Source organism: Apium graveolens, unplaced genomic scaffold (genome assembly GCF_009905375.1).
Source record: "Apium graveolens cultivar Ventura unplaced genomic scaffold, ASM990537v1 ctg3496, whole genome shotgun sequence".
Taxonomy (NCBI): Eukaryota; Viridiplantae; Streptophyta; class Magnoliopsida; order Apiales; family Apiaceae; genus Apium; species Apium graveolens.
Window position 1 is genome coordinate 2,284 of NW_027418120.1, and position 27,933 is coordinate 30,216.

The window sequence follows — 27,933 nt, forward strand, 5'->3', positions numbered from 1 at the left end:
AAGATCAAAACAGAGCATGGGTTCATAGGTCCTCTGTTGATTTAGCAAACGAACTTATAAAAAACATATACCATAACAAATAAAAACTTAATATAAAATTTATAAAATATATAAATGAACCCTCTCAAAAGTCAGGGTAGTATTAATCCCCTAACACCATACATACTAAGTGATTGAATAGTTTAACACAAAGACAACATAAATAAGTCATGTAGTGTACCGCACATATGTATTATAATGAAAAATTTAATACTAGAGTTGTATACATGGTATAAGCATTAACACAAGCAAGAGCAAGCTATGCAATCATATGAATATTAAATTAGATTTAATTCATGTCGGAAAAACGATAATAGGAATACCTTTATCTTTTGTGTAAGTAAGTATGACACTACCTCTCGTCTCCTGATCTGCTCACCCGTATTTCTTCTCTCTGCCCTGTTAATATTTTTTACGCGGCTCTCCTCCATCTCTCTGATTTATCTGATTTCATGGTTTAGGGTTTGAATTATGGAACGTACATGTGATACTATATATATATATCGAATATAATCACAGACAGCCAAATTCTAATAGGACTCCAAAACTCAATTTCATTTATAAACCTTTTCTAATAAGAAATATAATATAATTTATTCTAATTATAATTTTTTAATTCAAATTTAATTACTATTATTATGATTATTATTATTATTAAAATTCACATATATTACATATACCCCCTTAAAAGGATTCCGTCCCCAGAATCAAGCGAAACTAAATACTCATACCTGAATCAATAAATGCGGATAATCCTTATGAATAGATTCTTTAAAGTCCCATGTAGCCTCTCTCAGAATGATTTTTCCACAAAACCTTCACAAACGGAATGATGTTTTTGCTCAAAACTCGCTCCTCTCGAGCTAAGATAGCCTCAGCTTCTTCCTCACAGGAAAGGTCCTCTCTAATCTTATGCAATGGATACTGAACTACTTGTAATGGATGATATTTATAGCCCCTAAAAACAGACACATCAAACACACATTATGCATATGAGGTAGTTGTGGCGGCAATACAACTCTATAAGACACTTCCCCCACTTTCTCCATAACATCAAAAGGTCCAACATACCTTGGACTAAGCTTCCCCTTTATACCAAAGCGCTTCACACCCTTACAAGGCGATACCTTCAAGAACACATAATCATCTGACTTAAATCCACCAAACTTTTGATGTTGATCAGCATAACTCTTTTGACGAGGTTGAGCTTCCTTCAAACTTTCTTTAACTTTCTCCACCTTCTCATTAGTAATTCTAACCAACTCGGCCCTTCAATTACTCTTTCACCAATCTCATCCTAACAAGATGGTGCCCTACACCTCCTACCATACAAAGCCTTTAATGGTGGCATACCAATACTCGCGTGCCAACTGTTATTATAAGCAAACTCAACAAGATAAAAATACTTATCCCGGTCACCTGTCCACTCTAAAGCACATTCCCTCAACATATCTTCCAACGTCCGGATCTTCCTTTTTGACTGTCCATCGGTCTGCGGATGATAAGTTGTACTAAAATTAAGCCTCTTACCCCAAGCCTGTTGGAATCCCTTCCAAAAATGCGATATAAATCTCGTATCCATATCAGAAACCAACCTGGATAATATATATATATATATAAACATACATTTGACCCCTATAACTATCATCGATCTCATGTTATGGTATGAAATAAGAATAAAAAACATAACAATTATTATAACCCAACTTAAATTCTCAACACAACTCTGATAATAAGCATACTACAACCAAACATCTAGTTAAGTTTTACAACTAGTTCAGTTTTAACACACACTACTACATAATTTACACTTGGCTCATATCGCCTCGTCCGACTCGTATCTATAAATAAAAGATTACTTATCTAAACCTTATTGTCAAACTATACGATAACAAATAACTCAAAAACAAATAAAGATGACAATTAGGACTCAACTATGCACATAAATCACATAGCACATAAGTCAAATCATCACACAGGTTCGTAAAATATTGTTAAAATCGAAATGAGATCAATATTCGTATTTTTATAAAATGTGTAATCCCTATTTCAAAATAATTTGGATCTAAAATAAAAAAATATCAAAAGCTGACTCGTTTCCGAAAAATTGAGATTTAATTTTTTTTTGTCGGAAATAGATCATTTTTTTATTTTTAGAAACATTCATTTCATTTAAAACGAATAAACAGTTCAATTAATATTTAATTAAAGAGTAATCAAATTAATTTTCAAAATAATTAATTATTAATCATGTTTTTAAATAATTATTTAAGAAAAATCAGAATTTAAAATATTTTTTCATAATTTTTGGAAATTAATTAATGGTAAATCAAATTATTATTTAAAGAACATGATTAATCACTAAAAAATTTAATCGATTAAACTGAATAAATAAATGAATAAATTCTGGATTTTGGAAAATAATTTAAAATAAATCAAATTTATTTATGAAATAAATCAATTTATTAATTAATCAATTTATTTAAATAAATAAAAGATTTTAAAATTTGTTTATAAAATAAAACTCAGAATCATGTTTTTAAGAAAATAATTGTATATTTTCGGATCAAAACCGTGTCAAAACCCGGGTTAGAATTCGGGTTAACGGGTCACCGGACCATGAAGAACACGTGGAAATTAATGGAATTTTCGGCGAGCTTTTCATTATCCGACGAGCTCGCTTCCTACCCAAACCATCACAGGTTCGACCGATTTTGTCTCCGACATTTCGTTTCACGCAACAATGCCGCAACACCGATTAGCCTCAACGAGAACTACCAACCTCAACCAACGTCATTTCTGGTGAAACAACCATAATGAAGCCACCACCTTTACTGAGTTTTGGCGATGTCAACCCAAAATAGACACAAAACTTCAATTAACTATATCACCGATCCATACAATTGATACACAATCTAAAATCCGGTTTAAATCAACCAAAACACAATAACCATGTCGGAAAAACCAGTGACCGCAAAAGCGGCTCCGGTTTCCCGTGGCCTCAAATCGGAAAATAAACATAATACATATTTAGTAAACAGTTGGGGGAAACGTATCACCGATCAACTTTTTAACAGTTGGAGTTGGAAGGTAGTATAATTTGGTGGATTTTTCCTCTTTTCACATGTTCTGATTGAAGAATAAAATTAAAAGAATTTGAAGAAAAAATAAAAGAATTCAAAGACAGGATCGTTAATTAATATATCCCCGTCTCAATTCACAATTATTATTTAAAAAAGTGTATCTTTATATGTATATTAAATAGATTACTAAAATATATAATTTTTTATAAAATATCATGGTTCTAAATTTTTAATCTATTTCACAAATCATAATTTTTTTATCAAGAAAATTATATTATCAAATGTATCTTTATATTTTAATATAAATAAATGTAATTCGTACTGTTATTGAAAAAATGATGAAAATTTAAAATACAGATTACATAATATGATTACCAAATTAAATTTTTAAAAAAGTGTATTAAAAATATTTAATTTTTTATATTTGATTGTTAAAATATGTTGTAGTTTAAAATAATAATAAAAATTTTATTGTTAAACAATTTTTAATTATATAATTCCATTTTATCATATTTACGAATTCATAATTATATTAGAGTTTCAATTTAAATCTTACGAAATTGAAAATTCATGTTATATATCCACAACCGCCACGGTACAAATTATATAAAGTAATAAGGTAACTAAATGATAATGATTGTTTTCATTAGAATAAAATTAGAATAAATAAAGTATAAATAAATTAGAATGAATTACTATGTATTTATTAGTATAAAATACTAAAGTAGCTTGTTATTTATGCAAAGCTAGGGTTTATTTTTATCTTATTTTTTTTAAAATTATTTATATTAGATTTTTTACTATTTTTTATGATATTAGTTTAAAACTCGGGACTTTAGAATTTGTTAGTAGAACTGACATGAACACTAACTAAAAAAGAATTTAGTTGGGAATATAATAAAGTATAATGCTAAATAAAAATATAAAAGCAAAGAACAAAATAATCTTTCATGTCTGAAAGCTAAGCTACTTCAGATGTAATTGGCGTTCCAACTATCTCTCTGTCTGTAATTTCAATTCTTTAAAATAAAGTGTATAAATATTCAACTAACTATCCTTTTTTTTGCGGAATTCAAGTAAATATCGTTAAAATTAAATAAAATACTAATTTAGCACACTTACATATTATGTGTATCATAAAAAGCACATGTGACAATATGGTGCAGTGGTAAACGGTTGTAGAGTTGAATGAAATAACTTGAGTTTGATTCCCACCAACCACATCTTTTATATAGATATTAAAAACATGGGTAATATAGTCTTTTCAATGAGACTTTTTAATCTCATGAAATTATACTCTTGTTCTCCTATTATATATAGAAGAGAAATAATATTTTTTAGAAGGTTTGATGGTGAAACTGATAGTTACTACCTGCAAAAGCTGAAAACAGCTTTTTCGAAAACTATGGGAGGACATGCTTTTGCTAATAGCAGCTTTTAGACCAAAATCGCTTTTCGAGACAGCAGCTTTTAGAATTTACCAAATAATTTTCTGACAGATTTTCAGTAAAAAGCTGTTGTAACTGTATGCAACAACAAACAGAGCTTTAGTGAGACTCCGGTTAAAAGCAATAACGTAGAGAAAGTTAGTAAGAAATTAGGTTTTTCAGGGTGTTTTGCTATGGGTGAAAAACCAAAATACCCATCAGGAAAAGTGTCCAAAATACCCACTGAATAGGCATTACCATCATGCGTATTCAAATTTTTTAAAAAAATACAAAGAATACGCATGTGAGACATGCGTATTCACTTAGAGAATATACATGTATCACATGCGTATTCTTTGTATTTTTAAAAAAAAATTGAATACGCATCTCAGTGTGTATTTTGGGCACTTTTCCCGCATGTGGGTATTTTGGGCACTTGAAGCTGGAAAGTGGTGTATTTTGAGTATTCTTTCTTTTGCTATCAACGTACAAGGTCACGGAGGAGGTGTTGATTGGAAGGTGGAGATATACCGGGTACTATGGCATTCCTGATAGAGCTACATGGGTTGAATCTTAGAATATGCTTCGTGATCTATCAGTAGCCTCAATGTTACCGTGGAGTATAATAGGAGACTTTAATGATATTATTTTGATGGATGAGAAAAGCGGGGGGCAAAGGCAACCTAGAAGATTGATGAAGGGATTTTCAGTGGCAATAATGGATTGTGGCTTGCACGACTTAGGTTTTTCTGGAGACAAAATTAAAAAAATTGAAAAATGAGAATGGGGATTGGAAGGAAACGGATGCTGAAATTCAAGAGGTTATCACGGATTATTTCAATAATATGTTATGCAGTACAATACAGGAATAAGTCTTCCGGCAAGAATCGAACTTCTAGTTGTTTCAGAAGTGCAGAGCCAATTGCTTGTCACGCCTATAGTGAAGGAGGAAGTTAAACGTGTTGTGTTTACTATGCACTCAGATAAATCGCCTGTGATCGATGGATTAAATCCGAGATTTTATCGAGCTTCTGGGAGATAGTAGGGGAAGATGTGACTAAGTTTTGTAGAACATTTTTCGAAACTGGAGAGCTACGAGCTGAACTGAATCGCACTCTAGTATGTCTAATTCCCAGTTGTGCAATGTGTTGATGCGAATTTTGTTTAAGGTAATGGGGAACAGGTTAAATCCAACGCTAAATGCTCTTAATTCTGAAAAGCAAAGTGCATTTATTGAAGGTCGTTTGCTAACTGATAATGCTTTGATAGCATACGAGATCAACCATTACATTCATAGGAAAACACAAGGGAAGGTTGGAGTAGCTGGATTGAAGGTGGACATCTCTAAAGTATATGACCGATTGGAGTGGTCATTCATTGAAATGATGCTTGAAAGGTTTGCGTTTCCTGCTATTTGAATAAAAAGAGTAATGCAATGTATTGAAACAATTTCCTACAGTTTTCTAAGAAATGGTGAAATTTTTGGGGAGGTTGTACCTCAACGAGGAGTACGGCAAGAAGATCCAATCTCTCCGTATCTGTATATCCTTTGTGTAGAAGGTTTGAGTGTAATGATTCGAAAGCATGAAGAATGTGGTCTGTTGCATGGGTGTAGATTGCAAATAATGCACCAGTTATCTCTCATTTACTCTTTGAAGATGACTGCTACTTCTTTCTTAAAGAAACAAAGTAAGAAGCACATATTAAAGAGTGTGTTACAGAGGTATGAAGCATTGCCGTCAGATTATAAATTATAATAAATCTGAGATTGTATTCAGTCCTAATACATCTGACGAGGATCGGGTGGAGGTATGTGATAGTTTGGAAGTGAGGCAAGTCTAAAAGCCTAACAAGTACCTTGGTATGCCTATGCGTGTTGGCAGAAATAAAACAGAGGTCTTTGGATTTTTTATTGGTCGAGTGCAGCAAAGACTGAAGGGTCGGTACAACAATGAATTGTCACGCTCTAGGAAGGTAACTCTACTGTCCTCTTCAGCTCAAACACTACCAAGTTTCTGGACGAGCTTATTTTTAATTCCACATACCATGTGTGAGGAGAATGAAAGAAAAATGAATGCATTCTTATGGGGGAATGGGGTAAATAGTAAGGGAGTGAAGTGGATGTCATAGTGTAAACTGTTTATGCCTAAGAATTGTGGTGAGTTTGGACTTAGGGAGTTAAGAAAGTTTAGTTTATCTATATTAGCTAAACAGGGATGGCGATTACTTAAGGGATCTAACCCATTAGTTTTCTGCAGTAATGAAGCCGAAAGATTATCCTAATTCGAGTTTCTTAGATGCTGAAGTAGGAACAAATCCAAGTTACATTTGGAGAAGTATATTGGCGTCTATAGAGGTGTTCAAGGCAGGGGCTCGGAAAAGAATAGGGAATGGAAGAGATATATGTGTTTGGGGTGTTCCTTGGCTATCGGAGGTGAATAATGGATATGTAATGACTCCAATGCATGTGCAGCTACACGATAAAACAATATATAGCTTAATGCAGGATGACGAGCGTTGATGGGATTATAATGTCATTAATGACATTTTCCAAAGTCGAGATGTTAAGCTAATTAAGCAAATCCCGTTGCCGATGAAGGATACCACAGATTAATGATTTTGGATATTAGAGGAGAAAGGGGAGTTTACAGTAAAGAATGGGTATTGATGGATGTCTGAAGATGCGTTTAAGCTGTATTGGACTAAGCTATGGCCGTTAAAATTACCATGAAAGGTTTTCAATTTCTTATGGCGATTTCGTAAGTCATGTCTGCCTACAGCTCACGCACTGGCAACGAAGCAGGTTAACATCAGTATACCGTGTCCCTGGTGTCGTTCTGAAACTGAAACAGATACTCATGTCTTGTTTACATGTGAGTTTGCAAAAACAGTATGGTCTATGGCAGGAATGTCTTCGATGGTGCAACATTCGCCTCACGACTTAGCTTTTATGGTGATTCGAAGGATATTTGACGAGTGTTTAAGAGAGCAATGTGTGCAGATGGGAATGCTGTGTTGGGGTCTGTGGAACAGAAGAAATAAATGGGTCTAGGATAGGGCAAATGGATCTGCCTTTGGAGTTATGGCTGCAGCTAACAACATGCTGAGAGATTGGAGAGAAGCTCAGCTATCGACTACAAATGGTTGACAGGAAGTTGAAGCAAGAAAGTGGGAGAAACCGAGTGCAGGATGGATTAAAGTTAACGTAGACGCTGTAGTGTTCCAGGACATGAGTAATTGCTGCGGTGCGGTTATCAGAGATGCACATGGAATGTTCATGAGAGCTATGTGTAAGAAGATAGAGAGGGTTTGGAGACCAAAAGAAGCAGAAGCTATTGCGCTAAAGGAAGCACTGTCTTGGATCATTGAGATATAGTATGAATTGTGTGTGTTTGAAACTGATTCAAAGACAGTATAGTGCAGGCATGTAAGAGTGCTCCAGATGAATCATTTTTCGGAACCATAGTCGATGATTGTGTCCATTTATCAAAGCATGTAAATCAAGTGCTAATTTAGTTTGTGTTTAAATCTGCGAATACGGTGTCACATGAGTTAGCTAGAGCTGCCTATTCTATGTCAGATAAAGGAGAGTGGTACGCCACTCCTCCTCCTGATTTTATTTCCCATGTTTTAGATCTTGATATTTGAATGCAAGTACCAGTTACTCACACAAAAAAAAAGCTACTTCAGATGGTTACAAGTTATAAGGGACCTTGATGAGTTCGTTATAACCAATTGATTTTACAACCACCAAAAAAAAGGTTCAATGTGCACTTTAATAAGAGTTTTGAAATAAGCCAGAAGAACTACAGCTCTGCTGCACAAGATATACCAGTCACCCCTGCCACTAGGCTCGCTACTACATCCACTGGATCTGTGCAGAATTGGATGCTCTAGGGATCTGCAACAACTCTTGTGAAATCCTAAACTCTTCTGTAGGATCATCAACTATGTCTTTCATTTTAAGTTCAATCCGTTTAAGCGAAGGGGAAGATGTAAGCAAAAGTTTAAGGAACTGAAACTCGGCACGGGAACCAATCAAGTCGTATATTTTAAGGGTTTCAAGACGAATCATGTGGTCCGACAACGTCGCAAGGTCCAATAAGTCCATACCATCACTGCTCTGTACTCCATGATCCTATATACGATGTTAATATAGAAGCTATCCAGTTAGTTCTTAATGAATATCTATGCATTCAAGATTCTTGTTACTATCAGAAATATTGTAGATAACATATAGTATCTTCTAATAATAAGTTGTAACTTGTCCATATAAAATAAGATACAGTAGTGAATAATAAAACCCAATCTCTAAAACTGACAAATTGTCCTGACCAGCCACGAAATAGATTGATAATATAATTATGACTCCATGCGACCATTTATACAACTTTGTAAGAGATGAGCGGAGAAACTTTCAAATATAATGTGAATTCTTAAAGAGACATGAGTTCATATTAAATCCTGTTATAGAATGAAGAGAAGAAATAAATATTATTCAAAAGAGCAAAGAAAACTTTTGAGTGAAAGGGAGTAAAAATTATAGTTTAAAGTGACTATCACTTATACAGAGGTTGTGTAAGGTCATCTTTATTGTAGTTAAAAAGATTATGCATAAAATCTAAAGGAGGAAAGTATTATGTATTTATGAGAAACGGATCTCACACTAGAGTAGGAGCGACCATACAATCAAGGGGAAAATATGATTCCAAATTTAGATTGTGTAGAACTTACTGCATGATGCAGAGTGTAGACGGTACATAAACAAAGGGGTAGATACTCACATTTGGATTAAAAACAGACACTCACCACAATATTAATTTCTATGTGTTGTAAAGGATCTATGAAGGTCTTTCAAGTGAGAAACGACTCTTAAATTTTTACACCAAAAAACTTCACTCATGGGTACCAGTACTGTTCTATAAAGGAGATTGAGCAGCGGCCTAGGCCTAGGCCTAAGCCAATGCTTAAGCGGAATCGGACCATAAAGTGTATCGATTTTGTACTAGGCACACAATTAAGCATTTTCCAAGATTAAACAGCCTATTTAGGCGGATAATCGGTCATTGAGTGTATTACATGATCAAAGAGATGTAGAGCTGCTGATTTTTTGGTTTCAAAAGATTAATATTATTTAATATATAACAATAATAAGAATCAAAATTAAATTGCTTTTTTTTGTTATGAACATTTATGTTTAGATTCTTTTCACTTCACTATAATCTAAATTTTAATTTTACTTATTACATTTTATTAAAAATTCAAATATATATTGCTATACCACTTAAAATTAAGTGTACCCTTAACCTCTAGAAAGTCCTTCCGCTGCTCGCAGCTGCTTAGTGCTTTTTAAGAACACCGATAGATACTTCTCAAGAAGTTGAAGATTTTGGGTACTAATAAATTGTTAATGTCAATTGCACAACCTTATATGTCAACTCAAACCTGAGAACATAATTGGAAGTGTATTGTTCTCTCTAGTGCATATGAAGATTTGGAACCTCTTTCCATCCCTACCTTTTTCCTTTTAGAGGGTAATTCTTTTGAGTAAGGTCAATTACACAACTTCAAATACTTATTTGCACATTTTTCTAGGAATATCCGCTAGACTAAGCCTTCGAGAGGGGGGCTTTTAGGGTGTTTCATTCTTTTTTCTTCTCTTAGGCCTGTTTTGGGCTATATTTTTTTTAGATTATATGGGTCCTAGTCAGAGTTAGGTTACATGTCCGACACTCGGTGTAATAAAATATACCTTACATTGTAGGTTTAAAGCATTTATTCTTGAATAAAATTCATTCCTTGCTTAATTAAGTTCTTTCCATATAGGAGAGGGAAAAACATATGGGGTATGTTTTGTGAATTATACTTAGTTACAAGTTGAAACACAAAAACATCTACGGTCACATTTATATGCAGCCAATATGGTATATTCAGTATTCTAAAATATCTACTATTTGATAACATAATTTGTCCATTGATAAGAAAATCTGTTTATTCCAAGTCTATATCTTAGGATTATGATAAGATTGGGAAAAAAAGTTCTCACCAGATCGATGTCAAGAGTGTGCAGATAAGGTGAACTTCTGACCAAACAAAGAACATGTTGAATTTGAATCAAATCATATAATTCAATACGGTGAAGGTACAGATATTTCAAGTTCTCCATAGCTCTCGGAAACTTCTTCAAAATAGCTGCACCTGATTCAAGAATCTACATACAAACACGTATATATCTGAGTATATTGGAAAAAAATAAATTTGTAAGATGTTTAGTTGCAACAACTAATTATATTAGTTAAATAACAATTTTATTACTAGTAGGATATTAAAGATTACCTTGAGGAAGAAGCCATCAAGGAAAAGAGAACTGAGTCTAGGCATATTGCAAAGTAGCTTGTCTAAAGTAATCATTTCCGTACCAGAACTTGGCACTTCATCCATCCCAAGCCTAAGAACTTCCATCTTTTGGGTGCATTCAAACCACTGCCAATCAATATCTTCACTGTCAATGATACTCAAGAAAGTGAGATTGTTTTCACGTTTAAATTGGCGTCCCAAATGTTCAATCCCAGTACAGATTTCCATTTCCAATTCCTTGAGTTGAGTGCCGAATGACATATCAGCATTAATTGTGACATACACAAGTTCAACACTAATCAGGTTACGAAATCCTTCAAATCCAAGGGGTGGATTTAGTATGCAGTTCATGAGGGTCAAATGAGTTAATTGCGAACAAGAAAAGAAATGAGAGGGCACAATGCAGGCATCTTGTGATTCATTAAGAAGCTCCACTTTCCTAACACCACTGTTTGCTATGTTTTTAATCCATGTAACCATATCTTGACATTGATGAATAGGTAGGTCTCGAGGAATGCAAAGAAGGAAATCCAAAACTGGGCCTCTATGAGCTGAAAATATATCGGTAATGATTCTGGAAACTTCTAATATTTTACTTTGTTCATCTAACTCGGAAAACTTCTGAGAAACCAATTGCGAGATAAAATGTTCATCCAAATGTAGTCGGGGGTGCATTCCCCACACATTCCTCCATGTTTTAGAGAAAACACTTGTCCTTGCTGCATCATGAGTCGGTAAGCGTTCTAGGATCAACTCCATTAAGCTTGTGGGCAAGCTGCTGATCCTATCGAATGCTGCGCTTCCATTTTCAAATTGCCTAGTTTTCTTCGCATCACTAGCCATAAGTCTGAACACAAAAACAGGCAGGGACACCAAAAATTAAAAGGATGCTACATACAAGTAGTAATTAAATTGCTCGCTGCACAAAGTCACAAAATCTGAAAGCATAAGATTTTGCTACATATATCAACTAATAAAAGTGGATTTAACATGTTTTCAAGATCCCATATATACAAACAATTCAACCAGAAAACTTTCAATTTTTCTTTAAAAAAGAGGACAAAATAATTAGAGATGTAAAGTAAAGTACAATATATAGTTGATCAAAACCCACAAACGATTGAAGAAAACATACTATCATATATAAATATACAGGTTTCATAAATCATACATGCATTTAATACCTGAGTTTTGGTGCTGTGATTTAGGGCTTAATTAGAAAAATCGTGCTTCGACTGAAGTTTGTCATTCCGTTGGAAAGGGAGGTGACTAATGCTGGTTTTGTGTCTTCCCTACAAGCTTCCACGTCAATGGGATCGGGGTGCTGCTTCAAAATAAATATTACCCGGTGGAGGCTTTATCTTATGGAGTATATTGACTAAATTACATGAGGGTGCAGCATTTTACATTTATTTTCAAAATAATTGGTAAATTTTCAAATTTTTAAAATAATTACCAACTTCTTGTTCCGCCTTTCAACAAAATGGTTGTTTTCAACTCCCGTTAAGTTTTCATCATTACTTACAGAATAATAGTTGTTTTTCGTACTTATTTTCAAAATAATGGTTAAACTTTTATAAATTGTTAAAATCTTTTTTCTTTTTAAAAGAATGGTTTCGTCAAATTACTAACCGGACTCACGTTTTTATCATCACAAAAACATATATATCACTAAACAAATAAGTACAAACACAACTTAAATAATTATCAGTTTTTTCAATTCTTCTAATTTAATCAAGTGCCCCACTTCTCTATTTTTTCAACCTCCTCACAAAAAAATATGAATAAAAAATTTAGCAAAATTATAGAGAAGAGTATCCATTAATTGAAAAAACTTATAACAAAAGTGATAATGATTTGTTAATCGACATCTAGTATTAAGATCAATCTAGAAAAACTCTTTAAAACTCTTCCTACAATAAAAATTTAAAAATGTCATTATTTAAAAATTTTAAAAATTTAGCCACTATTTTAAAAATAAATGTGAAGTACGACCACCAATATGCAATTTTCACTTTAAATATATTAGTTAACGGAGAAGATTTAACGGGAGTTGACGGCAACCATTTTTTTTTTGAAATGCAGAAAGAAAAGTTGGCCACTATTTTGAAAATCGGTGTAAAGTACGACTCTCTAATTTACTCGGAGTATATTTAACTAGTAAATAAAATGAATAACTCATAATAAGTAAATAGAATAAAATAAAATAAATTTCATTTGAATTTTATCTATTTATATATAGATGAAAAACTTATTTAATGAAATTATATTTGAATTTTGCCCCATTACTTCAAAATGTGGTCAAAATTTACCTTTTTAATTAATTAAGGTCAACAAATTTTGACTTTCCTTGAAAAATTACTTTTTACATGTTTAATTTTAGTAATATATATATTAATAAGAATTATTTATATTTTGTACTGTATTAAAAAAATAAATTATATATAAAATTAGTTAAAATTTGATTAGTTTGAAACTTGTGAAAGGTGGATGAGTATTTTGAAATACGACGGCGTATAAAAAATAATTTATATTTTTTGTTGTTAAATACGTTAAAATAAATAAATAATTATGAACCCGATTGAAAATCAAACTAGAATTCTTATATAAAATTTGTTAGTTTGATTTTTATATTAACTATCTTAAAACTGATGGAAACTTTATATAATTAAATTTATTATTTTGTAAGAACATAATTTGAATTGAATATTTAAATTTTTGTTCACTTAAATTTTTAAATCATATGATTTCATGATAAATATATTAATACATGTATGTGATAATAATTTTATTAATTAGAGATATTTTAAAAATATTATATAAATGATATAGTTTTATTCAATTTGTGTTCACAAAAATATTATGGTTTAATTAAAAGTAAGGTTTAATTAAGATTAATAATATTTAAATTATGATTACTATTATATTAATATTATTTTATTGCCGATCAAAAGTTTATATTAATGTGTTTTAACTAAGTCCCCCGATTACATTATTACATTATTGTATTTTAATCAAAGCTAACTAATTATTTTAAATTTCATTATAATTTTTTAATCCATGATTAATAGGATAACTTGTTTTAATCCTAATTAATAATATATGTGGTGTTATTTTAGTTGGTCAAATTATATTCTGATTTTTTTAAGTTTAGATCAATTATTTAATATTTTTTAACCAGGATGAATAAATTATGTTATTTTTTTTAAACTCAACTCAATGTAACTTATCAATAATATTTATTACTTTTGTGGTAGACCAATACATATTCATATTAACCAAATGAAACTAATTATATTTATTTTTTTTTTTAAAATTTTATTATATCCAAGATCAATAGTATACTTTTATTTTAATTCGAATGAAAAGTGCAAATTATTTTATTTTAACTTCTGGGGTAATTATTTTTAGATTATATAGATATAAATATTTATTATATCTAATAGATATTAATATCTATTTTATAATTTAAATAAAAATTAACTTAAATTGGTTGTTACAATAAAAATTGTTCAAGAAATAAATTAAATAAAAATTATATTTGGAGAGTAAGTTTACTTCAATATTAATAAAATAATATAGAGCTTAATATAAATTAAAATTATAATTGTTTATTAAAGGTGACTTAAACATCAATTACAAATATATAGTTCAATATTAATTATAATTTAAATTAATAGAGGAAAATATTAATATCTATTTTATAGTTTAACGAAATATTAACTAAATTGCTTGTTATAATAAATGTTGTTTTAGAATTTAATTAAACAAAAATTATATTTGAAATGTAAGTTGACTTCAATATCAATAAAATAATATAGCTTAATATTAATTAGAATTTAAATTGTTTATAAAAATTGACTTAAATATTAATTAGAATAATATAAAATTCAATATGAATGTAAATTTAAATCGATAGAGAAAGTTAAGTTTAAAAATCAATTAGAATTGGGACTAGGTTTAAAAGTACTAAATATTTGCTTCCCTTCTTTCATTCTCTTTGTTACCGTTTGTCTATTTTCAAGTAAATCGAGGTGTTTTCACTGGTTTTCTCCGGTGGAAAGCCCCAACCCCTTCATTCTCTGTTATTCTCCTTTATTTTCTTTCAATAAAACCCAAATTTTTGGGTGTTTGTGTGTCTCTCCTCTTGGAGTGTGTATTTTGTCTCTACTTTTTGAGTGTTTGTTATGTTTTTATTTAGTCATGCTTGGGTTTATCTGGTGATGGATCTGTTGATGACGAATTTATTCATATTTTTGGTGATCTGCAAAGCCTGTCCGGCATGTAGATAGCTGGGGTGTCGCTTCTCCAATCTCATTTTATGCGATTGGTGTTTCGGAACACCGGGCTAACCATATTTTTATGTGATATGGTCAATTGCGATGTTGTTATTTTCAGAGATGTTGCTGCAATTTGGATCTTGGGATGTCTTTGATTTCATTTTTAATTTCAAGAATTTTTAAATTCTATGTGTTAAACGATCAGGAAACAAATTATCTAATTATTTTTAGTATGTTATTTGTTTTATCACCTCGTTGTATAGACAGTCGGGGTTTGTCCCCACTATACTATATTCAATTTAATGAGAATTTTTTACATTTGTCAAAAAAAAAGAATTAGAATTGACCAACCGACCAACCACCGAAAATTTTAATGTTTTGTCTATTATAATATAGTATAGATATGCATTTTGTATTAGAGGACAAATGCAAATTAAAGAAAAATCTTAGATTAATTTAATGAGCTTCATTTTATTTTAAAATTTATTATTGAATATCTTAGATTCTTTTAAAAAATTAAAAATATTTAAAAAATGAAAAAGCAAATTACTAATTTAATTCGTTTAAAATTTTAAGAGATTTATAAATTTCATAAAAACTTAGTATATTAGTAAACTTATGTGTAAATTAAAGAAAAATAGTCTTGATTGGAACATTAATTACGTGCAAAAAATTTCAAAATTTATAATATTAATACTAACTAGCTTAGAATGCACGGATTGTTTTAATAACATATATTTCTTTTAATTTAATTTGAAGTGAATTTTTTAAGATATAAAATTTATTTATTTTAAATTTTAAATATAAATGATTTGATAATAGTCATAAATATATATACATGTGTATAAGTTAGTGAATTATTTTTGTCAAAGTTATTGATAATATTGAAATAAGTAGTATTTAAAAAAGTAATATTAATGAACGAAATATATAGTTTTATTGATATTTAGAGGGGTTTCTGGAAAATATAATTATGTTTAAATTAAAAGATAAATTTTAGTTAAGATCAATATTATACTGATTATTTTAATTTGATTATTTTAGTCCTTACTTTTTATTAGCTAAGATCATTATATCGACCAAATTTAACTAATTTTATTACGATTTATTTTAGTTTGATCTTTTTAAGTCCGGATCAATAATAAAACTCTTATGTTAGCTTGAATAAAAATGCATTTTATTTTTAGTTGATATGTTTTTTAGAGGAAGTTTTAGTTGATCTAACTTTTTTATTATTTTAATTTTTCTTTATCCTGAATCAGTTATATAAATTTTGTTACCACATGTTAATAATAAATATTAATTTGTGTTAGTTTAATCTTATTATTCTGACTAACAAATAATCTCTAAATTTTTTTAATTTCATGTATTTTGTTAATACTTGTAACGGTAATTTTTTCATATTAATCTGCTTCATATTTCTCAAATTTTTAAATGTTAGTTCAAATAGCTTTACAGTAATTTTATAAATTTTTTGATTAGACTCCACAATCATATATATAGTATTATTGGGTAGCACTCCATGCACTACCCTCTTATATAGAGAATCGTGGACAATCATTATCTAAAAATTATAAAATATATAATTTATTTTATTTTTATCATATATAGTTATAAATTTTAATTATCAAGTTAAAAATCTAAGTTACACAATTTTTTATTTAAAAAATCACTGAAATTATTTAAAAAGTTTAAATTGGTTCTATAGCATAATCACACTTATTAAAAATTATTTCACTTTAGAATCAAATTTAAAATCAAATAATTTTTTCAAATTTTAATTGTTAAATTTTTTTATTATATTTTATTCTAGATTAGCATTGAATTTTATATTTTTTAAAATAAAATTTTACAATTTGTGATGAAGTTCTATAATAAAAATAATGGTTCTCCATGGTTCTTCACGCCTATTATAATCTAATAAAGTTATGTAATATATACTCTTTATTAGTTAACGAAATCCACTTTTAATAATATTTAGTATCAAATTTAGTTTCACTTTTTTTGATTTCACCCCAATCTCGGATTGAATTCCTTGCAACTAAATGATAAAATAAGATTTATTAATTATTTTAACTTTTTTCATTCCACCCTAATCCCAAATTCAAATCTCTTTGGCTACATTTTTAAACAATATTAATCATTAATGTTTTTTTATTTCACCTAAATATCTAATTTTATAATTTACAAGTACATCTTGGGTTTGATTATCACCAATTACATGATTAAGTAAGATTTATAGCTATATGAACTTTCCATGTCAATCTACTATACATATCTTGATTTATTTAAAGGTTAATGATTGCTAACTGTTCTATTAGATTTACGGAGATTATATTTTAATCTCAATTAATCCAGAGTTCTGGATGATGTAAGTAAATACTTCTTTATAGAAAGAATCATCTATCAGTGTTTGGTGTGCTTACGAAGCTTTATATGTGCTTACTCTATTTGGTGTTAGATAACCAACATATAGTATTTGTAGTTTAAATTAGTTTGTCAAGAAATAATAACAATATATATGCTGAAGTTAGTTGAGAAAATGAGGGTGTTCGGTTTATATGACAAATAAATAAGAATGGGGTTTGTTTTATCTTTAATTTTAATTTTTTAATTTAAAGTTAAAAATAATAAGATTCTTTAAAAAATTAAAATAATGAAGGTCCAGATAAGTGTTTATTTCCTATTTTAGGTCCAAATAGTAAAATTTAATAAAACATAACTTAGGTGCTTTTGGTCCTTTATAACCTATTGCTAGTCTATTATTTTTGGATAATACGTTTAGTGTATTGTTTTTGGATAATAGGTTTTGAGGTTGTTAGGTTATGTAATATAGTGCTTGATTCAAGGAATGTGGTGTAATTAATCACTATAAACATGTAAAATCCGGAGACATGATTTTGCCGTTATCGACACTGTAATTATTAAACAATTTGAATAATTAATAAGTAATGATATTTAAGTAATTTCGGTAAGTATCGAATAATCGATTATCAAACTTATAATATTTCGTCTATTATAATATAGTATATATGTCAATATTTTGTTTTAGCCGAATGAGTGTAATACATTATTTTGTTTTTTTCGATGTCTTTATATCGACCAACGAATTATCATTCAATTTTAGTTTCATTTTAGCTCAGTTCAGTAACTTATCAATAGTATAATTTTGTTTAAATCCAAAGGAATGATAAATATTATTTTAATAGCTTATTTTATCCCTAGGCCATTATCCATCAACGAATTATTTTAAAAATTTATTATTATTATTTTTTTTATCGTAGAAAACCCGCAGCCGCTACCATTCGGGTGCGCACTGGGTAAACACCCCGGGTGAAGAGTAAATTTGAATTTTCTTTTAGACCGGTTTAATAAAATAATCTTTTTTATGCCTCGTGAATATTATATATTATTTTATTTTGACTTGAGGTCATTATACAAATTTAATTCTATTTGTATTTGTCTAATTATATTGTGAATAATAATCTATTAATCATAATGTTTTATGATAAATAAAATTATATGTTTAGAGGATGACCAGGAAATTACCAACAAAACTTCTAAATATTTCGTATTTAATATAATAGTATAGATAAATAGAAAATTGATATGAATAGAAAATACATCCTAAAGACACATTAAATGTCGCATTAATTATACTTGGGCTTCTTGTCCGAAAAGTCCAACACAAACCTATCTGGTCCAAGCTTCATAGTAGGCCTGTCTGGTTTGGAGTTTCGTAATAGGCCCATGATGGCCCAAACAGCCAAGGCCTACCAGCGGAGGTCGTCCAAGTCCACGAATACGAGCTGATCACGGACTAGACCCAATACGGCTGGAAGAGTAGAGACATGTATTCTAAACGGACTCAAAGTCCTACAAAGAAGAACTTGTAACTCCTTCATCAATAGGGCTCCTAATCACCAACTAAGTTGGAGACTTATCCACGAAGTCTCGCAACAGAAGTCTAACCCTAGACTCAACTCTATATAAAGGTCTCTACCCCTCAACCTAGAACTATATTTTTGGCTTGATTCTCTACAACACAGAGATACGTAGGCATCTTGTAAGGATCGATAGTCCCGAACGCAAGAGCAGTCATTAAAGCTCGAAGCTCACCAACCCTAGCATTAAATACTAAAGTACTGAGGTTTTATTCCACAACATTTGGCGCCGTCTGTGGGAAACTTACAACAACCATGGTGAACACACGAAGCAGAAACACTAGTGGGACAGACACTCCTGTCCCATCGCGAATAATCGCATCAGTGGTGAACATACCACCGCACTCAACTTATGCCTCCACCCAAGGAGGAACCCTTGTAGGGGCAACTAAGCCTCAACCACAAGGGACGAATCCCCCGGCTCCTTAAGGGACGAATCCCCAACTTCAGCAGCTGCATGCACCTGTAAAATTTCAACCCGTTGGGTATGAGTACTCGATAATTGTGACTACTAACCCCCCTTACAGAATCCCTCTATACCCCGAAGTTGGAGGGAATGGACACTCTGGTAGGAGTGAAGCACAAGGGTGGATGCCCCAATGTATATATGGCTTGACTCCTATTCCAGAGGATCAAGAATTCTCTGGACCTTATACTGAAAGGGACTTCGAGTCATCGGATGATGATGTTGCTCCAAGAAGGAGGCGTGCTGGAAAAGAGCCGATGGTTGACACTGAACAACGCCCTAGGTGACACTGAACAACGCCCTAAGAGCAATCAAGGGATGAATCCTCAAGATATTTAAGAGAGGATCAGGGCTCATGAAGCAGAGATCCAAAGGCTGAAGTGAGACCTGGAGACACATCTGACCCCAAAACCCCCACTCGCTCCAAGGCGGAGAAATCCTCCTCCAATCATATACCTGGATGGTCCAATACCAAGAAGGGCAGTTGCCCCAAGGGCTGATCCAAGTGATCTTATGCCCCTAGGAGACCCTGATGATCCAAACCCACCATTCATTGATGAGATAATGAATGCTCACATCTCAAGGAAGTTCAAGATGCCCACCATCAAAGCATACGATGGTACTGGCGACCCCGCTAATCATGTTAGGACGTTCTCTAACGCCCTGTTGTTACAGCCCGTGAACAACGCTATTAAGTGTCGGGCCTTCTCTCAAACCCTATCAGGCATGGCTCAAAGGTGGTATAGCCGTCTGCCCCCAAACTCTATTGGATCCTTTATAGACTTGAGTCAAGCTTTTATTAAGCAGTTCATGTAATATCCGGGATATAACGTGTAATTATTTTTACTATTAAATAATTAATATGTGTTCATTATCTATTCTGTGAGTTAATTGTTAAGTGATATATGTACTTGAATATTCAAAAATAATATTAATTGAGTATTTTAATTTTTATATGTCCAAAATAAAATATAGATAATTGTCATATCTTCCTAATTATTTTTATGTTGATTTATAGATTTATAAGAATCATATGAAATTTTTAAAATCTTTTTCCGGGTAATTAAAATTTATTTTATAAAAACGGGAACCAACCGACGTCAATCGTTTTTATGTTTTTGGAACCCGAAACTCTTCCGAGAACTCCTTCCTAACCTAATTGTAATATTCCGAGCATTTTCCATGTTTCGACTTTTTCGATCCGGCGTACGGTTTGTCCTGCGCGGGTCCCGGCACAACATTTTCGATACAATATTCGTTTCGGTAAATTAATAAAACCCGTATTTTCGATAAACGGGAGCTTTTTATTAAACTATCCCAATTATCACTTCGTAGTACGTGTAACTGGGTGCTGAGACCAAGACCGCAGTACAAGTTGTACTGATTTGGATAATTATCCCGAAAACCGATACCGTTTGGATCAGTTTTTATAAATAAACGTACCATTTTATATCCGGAATGATCCAACGGGATACTAATTTTCCGTAATTATAAATAGCCTTTTACCGTATTTTATTTCGTATCAAAATCATTTGCAGACAGATAAATATATAATTTTACAGAGAAAAATCATATATTCATAAACCTTTCTGAGAATCAAACCACAAATTCAAGGCGTTAGTGAAATCCGTTTGAAAAGTTGGAGTAACCGATTTGAAGGTCTCAAGGAGTACTATCAGATTCTAAGCTTTGTTTCACTGCAGAATCAAAGGTTGAATTTCTAAAAATTTATTTATTTTCGAATTTATTTTATTAAAAATATGAATTTTTGTTCGGATGATTGTTTGTATGATTTGATGATTGCATGTTGTAGAGCTTGTTTTCCTGATGATTTTCATATGTCATACGTCTGATTTGGAGTTCAATAACATGTTCAAATTTGAGTTTGATTTTCGAATTTTAAAATTAGGGTTTATAACCCGTATGAATGTTCTTAATTGAAATTTGGGGGTTTCTTATTCTGTGATAGATTGATGTTGTGATATAGTGGGTTGTGTTCTCTGTGAAATTAGCAATCCAGTCGTATAAGTTTCATGAACCAACGAGGTCTGTAGAGAAGGGAGTTGTGTTTTGAAGTTTTCCGATGTTCGCCGGAAACTGGAAAATTTCACGGCCAAATTCCGGCCAACTCAGGGATTGTTAGGTTGTTTTGATTGCATGGTTGTGTTCCTGGTGTTATGTAGATGTGATCTGGAGGTGTTGGTGGGGTGAGGACGCCGGGAACGTGTTCTCCGGCCACCTCTATGTTTTCCGGCGATCCCCTGTAAAAATTGCAGTTTGGTCCCTGAAGTTTTGGGGACGATGCAGTTTGGTCCCTGTAATTTCCAGACTTTGCAAAAATAGGATTCCTGTTTTAAAAATGTTTAAAAATTATATTTCCCATTTATTTTTATTATAAAAATTCGTTTTTAATTTCTGAAAATTCTAAAAATTATTATTTTAATTCCAAAAATTATTTTTAATTCACAAATAAATCTAAATTAATTAGTTAATTAATTTCAGTTCATTTTTAATTGATTAATTAGTCAATTAATTCGAAAATTAATTGATTAATTGATTTAATTAATTATTAATTGATTTTTAATTAATTATTTAATTAGATTTAAATATTTAAAAATGATTTAAAAATTTAGAAAAATAGTTTCGAGCTTTAAAATATTATTCTAAATTATTTTCAAGGCTCGATAATTATTCTAAAATTGTTTCGGAGCCAGAATTGGCCAACCGAACCCTGTTTATTAACCCGAAATTGATCCAGCGACTCGTTTTAATTCCGAAAAATGTTTTAAAAATCATTTTAAATACCAGAAAGCCTATTTATGACCCGAGACTTCTTTATAAATGATATGCCATTGATTACGTGATGTATTATGTGTTATACGTGACTTGTTGTTTGACTATCGGTCTATATATTCGATATTTACTTGGTTATTGCATAGATTTCAATCCGTTAATCGGATTTGGGTAAAACGAAAGGTAGATAGAAGTGTGTATTGAATAGAATCTTGTGAGTTGATGATTGATAGATGCTTATGATATGTGAGCAGAAAAGGCAAGACGTAGGAAAGGAAAACAGATAGTTGAAGAGTAAGACGGTTGTGATTGGAAGTGAGTGCAGAGTAGTAAGCTAATACCAGGCAAGTGTTCTGAACTTTCTCGAGATATTGTAATTCTTGATAGTCTTGTTGACATTGCAAGTGCTTTGAAGCACGGAAACCTAAACCCTGATTTCAATTATTGTTCTTGAGCCATGAACCATATTCTTTCTAAGCCATTGATTATTGTAAACCCAAACTCGAACCTCAAGTATACAATACTATTCCATAAATACATGCAAACAAAATCCCAAACACGGAACTGAATTACTTGCATTCAACCATTGTATCCTATGCTTTGAGAGCCCAAATCTTTGAAACCCTGAAATATTGATTCTTTTGTTATCCAATTCTTTCATTACCCAGCATTCAAGCTTTTAAACTACTTTATTGATCCTTACAAAGATTGAAACCCTTTCATTGTTAAACACTCATTGTTGTTAATGATTCTGGTTATTGTTTATTATTACATATTCTGTTATTATGTTAGAATTGGATTGTTTTTATAAAATTGTGGACCAGATTCGTGGTCAGACCATATAATGGTCAAGTTAGGCCAATGTGTGCCTTGGATCCAGTAGTTAGAGCAATGATGTGTGCCTTGCTCGGGGTTAGTGCGTGACTGATCAGCAGCCTAACCTTGGTTTTTAAATTAAAAGTATAATATCCAATTCTAAATCATAATCAAATGTTCACTTGATATCATAATCATAGTCACCTGATGATCATTATTCTCAGTTTTGTCATTGTGACTTGCTGAGCTAGTTAGCTCATTTGTGCGATGTTGTTTATATTCTTTCCAGTTAAAAAGGAACCAGTTGGTAGCGAGGATCCCCAATCCAGCGCGAGAGCTAGGGGTTCAGGTTGAGGAAGCTGAGCTAGTAGGCTTCTTTTGGGATAATTTAAGTTTGTAAAAGTTTGTAATAATGTTTGATACTCAGTGTGAGTTTGAAATAGTTGGGATTTGAACGGTTTGTAATATATTAGTGTGTTGGCTTGTGTGCATACTTTAACCTGTTGCGGTCCGTGGTAGTTGATAAGTAGGGTCACTGCATATATTATTATTATCTTTATTATTGTTATAAGCAGGTTATAATTAAGGTGTGTGTGTGGACCCCAAACTTCTAACCCGGGTTTGGAGGGCGCCACAGTTCATAAGTGGCAGAGTGCACGAGAAGAGTTTAGCATATCTCATGGGTATAGTCCAAAGAGCAAAGGAGTCCCCGAGAGAGTATCTGAATCGATTTACGAAGGAGGCTTTGAAGGTCCCTGATCATGATGATAAAGTAGCTATGATAGCCCTGCAGCAAGGGACTAGAGACGAGTTCTTTAAGATTTCCTTGGCTAAGCGCCCTCCCGAAAGCATGATGCAACTCCAGGATAGAGCCGGGAAATATATTAAGGTGGAGGAGAGTATGAAGAAGATATATGTGAATAATGAACCTACTAGGAACAAGAAGCGGAAGACGGATCAGGAGTACGATGCCAAGGACAAGTATCCATGAATTGGCAAAAACTCTGACTCCTCCTCTTCTAAGAAGAATCAACAACCAAGGTTCGCTGAATATGCAAGGTTGAATACTCCAAGGAGCCAAATCTTTATGGAAATTGAAAATGACAAAGACTTCAAATGGTCGAAGCCACTAAGGGGAGATCCTGAAAAAAGAGACAAGAGTCGATACTGCAGATTTCATAAAGATGTTGGTCATGACACTGCCGATTGTAGGCAACTCAAAAGAGAGATAATGATCGAAGAGATGACGATCGAAGGGGTAATGACAGAGATCGCAACCCGCATCCCCAAGGGCTAGTAATCAATATGATATTAGGAGGACCTACAGCAGCTGGTACTACAAGGAACTCCCAAAAAGCTTATGCAAGAGAAGTGATGAGCATAGTTGGGGAACCATCTAAGCATTCCAAGTCAGAGGTGACGCTTGAATTTGGTGACCCAGACCTTGAAGGTTTGAAATTTCTTCAGGATGATCCTCTGGTTATCACTTAGATAATTAGAAATTGTCCTGTTATGAGGGTCCTAGTGGACAATGGAGCTTCTGTGGACATTCAGTTTCATGACACATTCATAAGGATGGGCTACAATGATTCTCAGTTAACTCCGTCCGACGCACCCATCTACGGGTTTAACCATGTGGAATGCAAAGTCGAAGGAGCAATACAACTTCCCGTAACTATCGGGGAAGAGCCTAGGGGGGCCACGCAGATGTTGAACTTTCAGGTTGTCAAGGCAGCCTCTACTTACAATGCTATCATGAGTAGAACAGGGATCCATGCTTTTAAGGTTGTGCCCTCAACCTACCATATGGTACTGAAGTTCCCAACTAGAAATGGTGTTGGAGAAGCAAGGGGAGATCAGAAGATGGCCCGCAGTTGCTATATTGCAGCACGTAGGCCCGATGGAACAGGGGGCAGGTCCTCCCCATAGAAGACATGGATGTCCAAGAAAATAACAAACTGCGAGAGAAGCCAGCCGAGGACTTGGTCCCAATTCCTTTAGACCCCTTGGACCCAGAGAAGGTCACTTACATTGGGGCATCTCTGGACAAGCCCTTGAAGGGCCAAATAACAACTTTCCTCTAAGAAAACAATGATGTATTTTCTTGGATAATAGATGATATGCCTGGGATTGACCCAAACCTTATAACTCAAAGGTTGAACGTTGATCCAACTCGAAAGGCTGTAAAGCAAAAGAACAGAACTTATGCCCCTGATAGGATGGAAGCCATTAAGAAGGAGGTTGAGAAGCTTTTAGAAGATGGATTTATTGAGGAAGTGCAATTCCCTGAATGGTTGGCCAACCCCGTAATGGTTAAGAAGGCCAATGGAAAGTGAAGGATGTGCATTGACTTCACTGTCTTGAATGATGCTTGTCCCAAGGACTGTTACCCCCTACAAATGATTGATACCCTGATCGATGCCACTGCTAGACACGAGATGCTAAACTTCATGGATGGCTTCAGTGGTTATAATAAGATTAGAATGCATAAGGATGACACCCCTAAGGTATCTTTCATAACTGACTTTGATGTATTCTGTTATCTTCTTATGGCTTTTGGACTTAAGAATGCAGGAGCTACTTACCAAAGACTGGTAAACAAGATATTTGCCCACCTAATTAGGAAGACCATGGAGGTCTATGTTGATGACATGTTAGTCAAAAGCCTAAGTAAGGCCGATCATATTAGTCACCTCAGAGAGGTATTTGAAGTGCCGAGGCATCACAAGATGATGTTAAACCCAGGAAAGTGTGCTTTTGGTGTTGGGTTTGGAAATTTTTTGGGTCATATGGTCTCTAAGAGGGGAATAACGACCAACCCCGACAAGATCAAAGCCATCCTAGACATGGAGCCACCACGCTCCATCAAGGATGTTCAGAAGGTGACGGGAAGAACCATAGCTCTAGGGAGGTTCATCTCCAAGTCAGGAGACAAATGCCTGCCCATTTTCAAAACCCTTAAGAAGGTGAAGAACTTTGAATGGACAACTGAGAGCTAAAAGGCCTTTGAACAGCTGAAGAAGTAAATGACTGAAGCCCCGTTGTTGGATAAACCAAGTCCGGAGGACACTCTTTATTTGTACCTCACGGTATCTGAACAATCCGTGAGTGCAGTCCGCGTGAAGGAAGAGCAGAAGCTCCAGAAGCCTGTATATTATGTAAGCAAGGTGCTCCATGGAGCAGAATTGAATTAATCCACCACGGAGAATTTCGCGCTTTCTTTTATCACAGCCTCGAGGAAGTTGAGACCATACTTCCAGGCTCACAAGATCGAAGTTCTGACATACCAACCTTTGAGGAACATTCTTCACAGCCCGAAGGCCAGTAGAAGGCTCATCAAGTGGGCGATTGAGTTAGGAGAATTTGATATCAAATATAAGCCTCGAACGGCAATCAAGTCTCAGGCCTTAGCAGACTTCGTGGTCGAATGCACCATTAACGACCAAGAAGTCGGGGGGCAAGAGATATTAACCCCAGAAGGAGGAGAGAAGGAGAAGGATGAAAAAATAACCTTGAAAAAGTATTGGGTTCTCCAAATGATGGACCTTCCAAAACAAAATCTAGTGGTGCAGGCCTAGTCTTGCAAAGCCCTGATGGGTTTCTGATTGAATATGCTTTGAAGTTGGACTTCTCGACTACGAATAAAGAAATAGAATATGAAGTATTGATAGATGGCTTAGGCTTGGCTAGAGCCGTGAGGGCCAAAAACCTAAAGGTCTGCGGAGACTCAAGACTTGTAGGTGCTCAAATTAATGGGAAGTTTGAGGCCAACGATGATACTATGGCCAAGTACCTGAGAGTCATAAAGGGAATACTGACAGAGTTTGATGAATGGTACGCAGAATATGTTTCGAGAGAGGTAAACACTACGGCGGATGCCTTGTCTCAGTTCGCCTCATCTGAAATCGAGAATTATCCGAGAACTATTTACTTTCAGGTCTTGAAGACCCCTACTGTTTATGTCATAAATCTGATAGCCCCGGTTGGTGTGGCAAGCTGTCGAATAGACCCGATCAAGACCCACTAAGAAACTGGGTGGCTCCCCGACAATGTCCAGGAGGCACGCAAGCTGTTGGTTAGAGCATTGAGATATTCATTGATTGAAGGCCTTCTTTATAAAAGGTCATTTGTTATTCCTTACTTGAAGTGCTTAAGACCTCTTGAAGCAGAAGACGCAGTTAAAAAAGCCCATGAAGGGATTTGTGGACAACACTTAGGGGGCAGGGCCCTCGCTCACAAGATAACTCAGTTGGGATTCTACTAGCCAACTATGCTAGCCGCTGCAAAGGCTTATGTGAAGAAATGTGACAGATGCCAGAGGCACGCTCCCATAGTACGACAGCCCCCAGAGAGGCTTAGATCGATCAACACACCCATCCCTTTCGCAATGTGGGGAATGTACCATTTCATGTAGCATATGGACAAAGGAAGTTCATTGTGGTAGCCATGGACAACTTTACAAAGGGATTGAGGCTAAGGCACTTACCAAGATAACCACCAAGCAAATTACCCAATTCTTCTGGGAGAATGTGATATGCCGATATGGAATCCCACGCATCCTTATCACGGATAATGGGAAATAATTTGATAATGCAGAGTTCAGAGAGTACTGCGACGATAACAACATAGAACTTCGCTTCACCTCGGTTGCACATCCTCAGGAAAACGGGCAAGCAGAAGTTGCTAACAGAATCATCATTGATGGACTTAAGAAGAGGGTTGAACGCT

At 33.2% G+C, this 27,933-nt stretch overlaps 5 protein-coding genes across 5 annotated transcripts; 3 read left to right on the plus strand and 2 right to left on the minus strand.

Moving 5' to 3' along the window:
• Window positions 1–810: 810 nt before the first annotated feature.
• On the minus strand, window positions 811–1,621 carry LOC141701174 (uncharacterized). The gene is made up of 3 exons (XM_074504837.1): window positions 1,359–1,621; window positions 1,111–1,308; window positions 811–997 (listed from the first exon to the last, which is right to left on the minus strand). The coding sequence occupies exons 1-3, from the start codon at window positions 1,619–1,621 to the stop codon at window positions 811–813; spliced, it is 648 nt and encodes a 215-aa protein (XP_074360938.1).
• A 4,100-nt stretch (window positions 1,622–5,721) lies between these two features.
• On the plus strand, window positions 5,722–7,070 carry LOC141701175 (uncharacterized). Its single transcript, XM_074504838.1, has 5 exons — window positions 5,722–5,945; window positions 6,009–6,272; window positions 6,328–6,381; window positions 6,433–6,523; window positions 6,798–7,070. Exons 1-5 carry the CDS (start codon window positions 5,722–5,724, stop codon window positions 7,068–7,070), a joined length of 906 nt encoding a protein of 301 aa, XP_074360939.1.
• A 1,338-nt stretch (window positions 7,071–8,408) lies between these two features.
• On the minus strand, window positions 8,409–12,240 carry LOC141701176 (F-box/FBD/LRR-repeat protein At1g13570-like). The gene is made up of 4 exons (XM_074504839.1): window positions 12,091–12,240; window positions 10,886–11,753; window positions 10,596–10,760; window positions 8,409–8,687 (listed from the first exon to the last, which is right to left on the minus strand). Exons 2-4 carry the CDS (start codon window positions 11,747–11,749, stop codon window positions 8,409–8,411), a joined length of 1,308 nt encoding a protein of 435 aa, XP_074360940.1. The 5' UTR covers window positions 11,750–11,753; window positions 12,091–12,240.
• Window positions 12,241–24,717: 12,477 nt separating this feature from the next.
• Window positions 24,718–25,541, plus strand: LOC141701177 (uncharacterized). Its single transcript, XM_074504840.1, has 2 exons — window positions 24,718–25,121; window positions 25,361–25,541. Exons 1-2 carry the CDS (start codon window positions 24,718–24,720, stop codon window positions 25,539–25,541), a joined length of 585 nt encoding a protein of 194 aa, XP_074360941.1.
• Window positions 25,542–26,231: 690 nt separating this feature from the next.
• Window positions 26,232–27,232, plus strand: LOC141701179 (uncharacterized). The gene is made up of 3 exons (XM_074504841.1): window positions 26,232–26,363; window positions 26,466–26,725; window positions 26,770–27,232. Exons 1-3 carry the CDS (start codon window positions 26,232–26,234, stop codon window positions 27,230–27,232), a joined length of 855 nt encoding a protein of 284 aa, XP_074360942.1.
• Window positions 27,233–27,933: the final 701 nt, after the last annotated feature.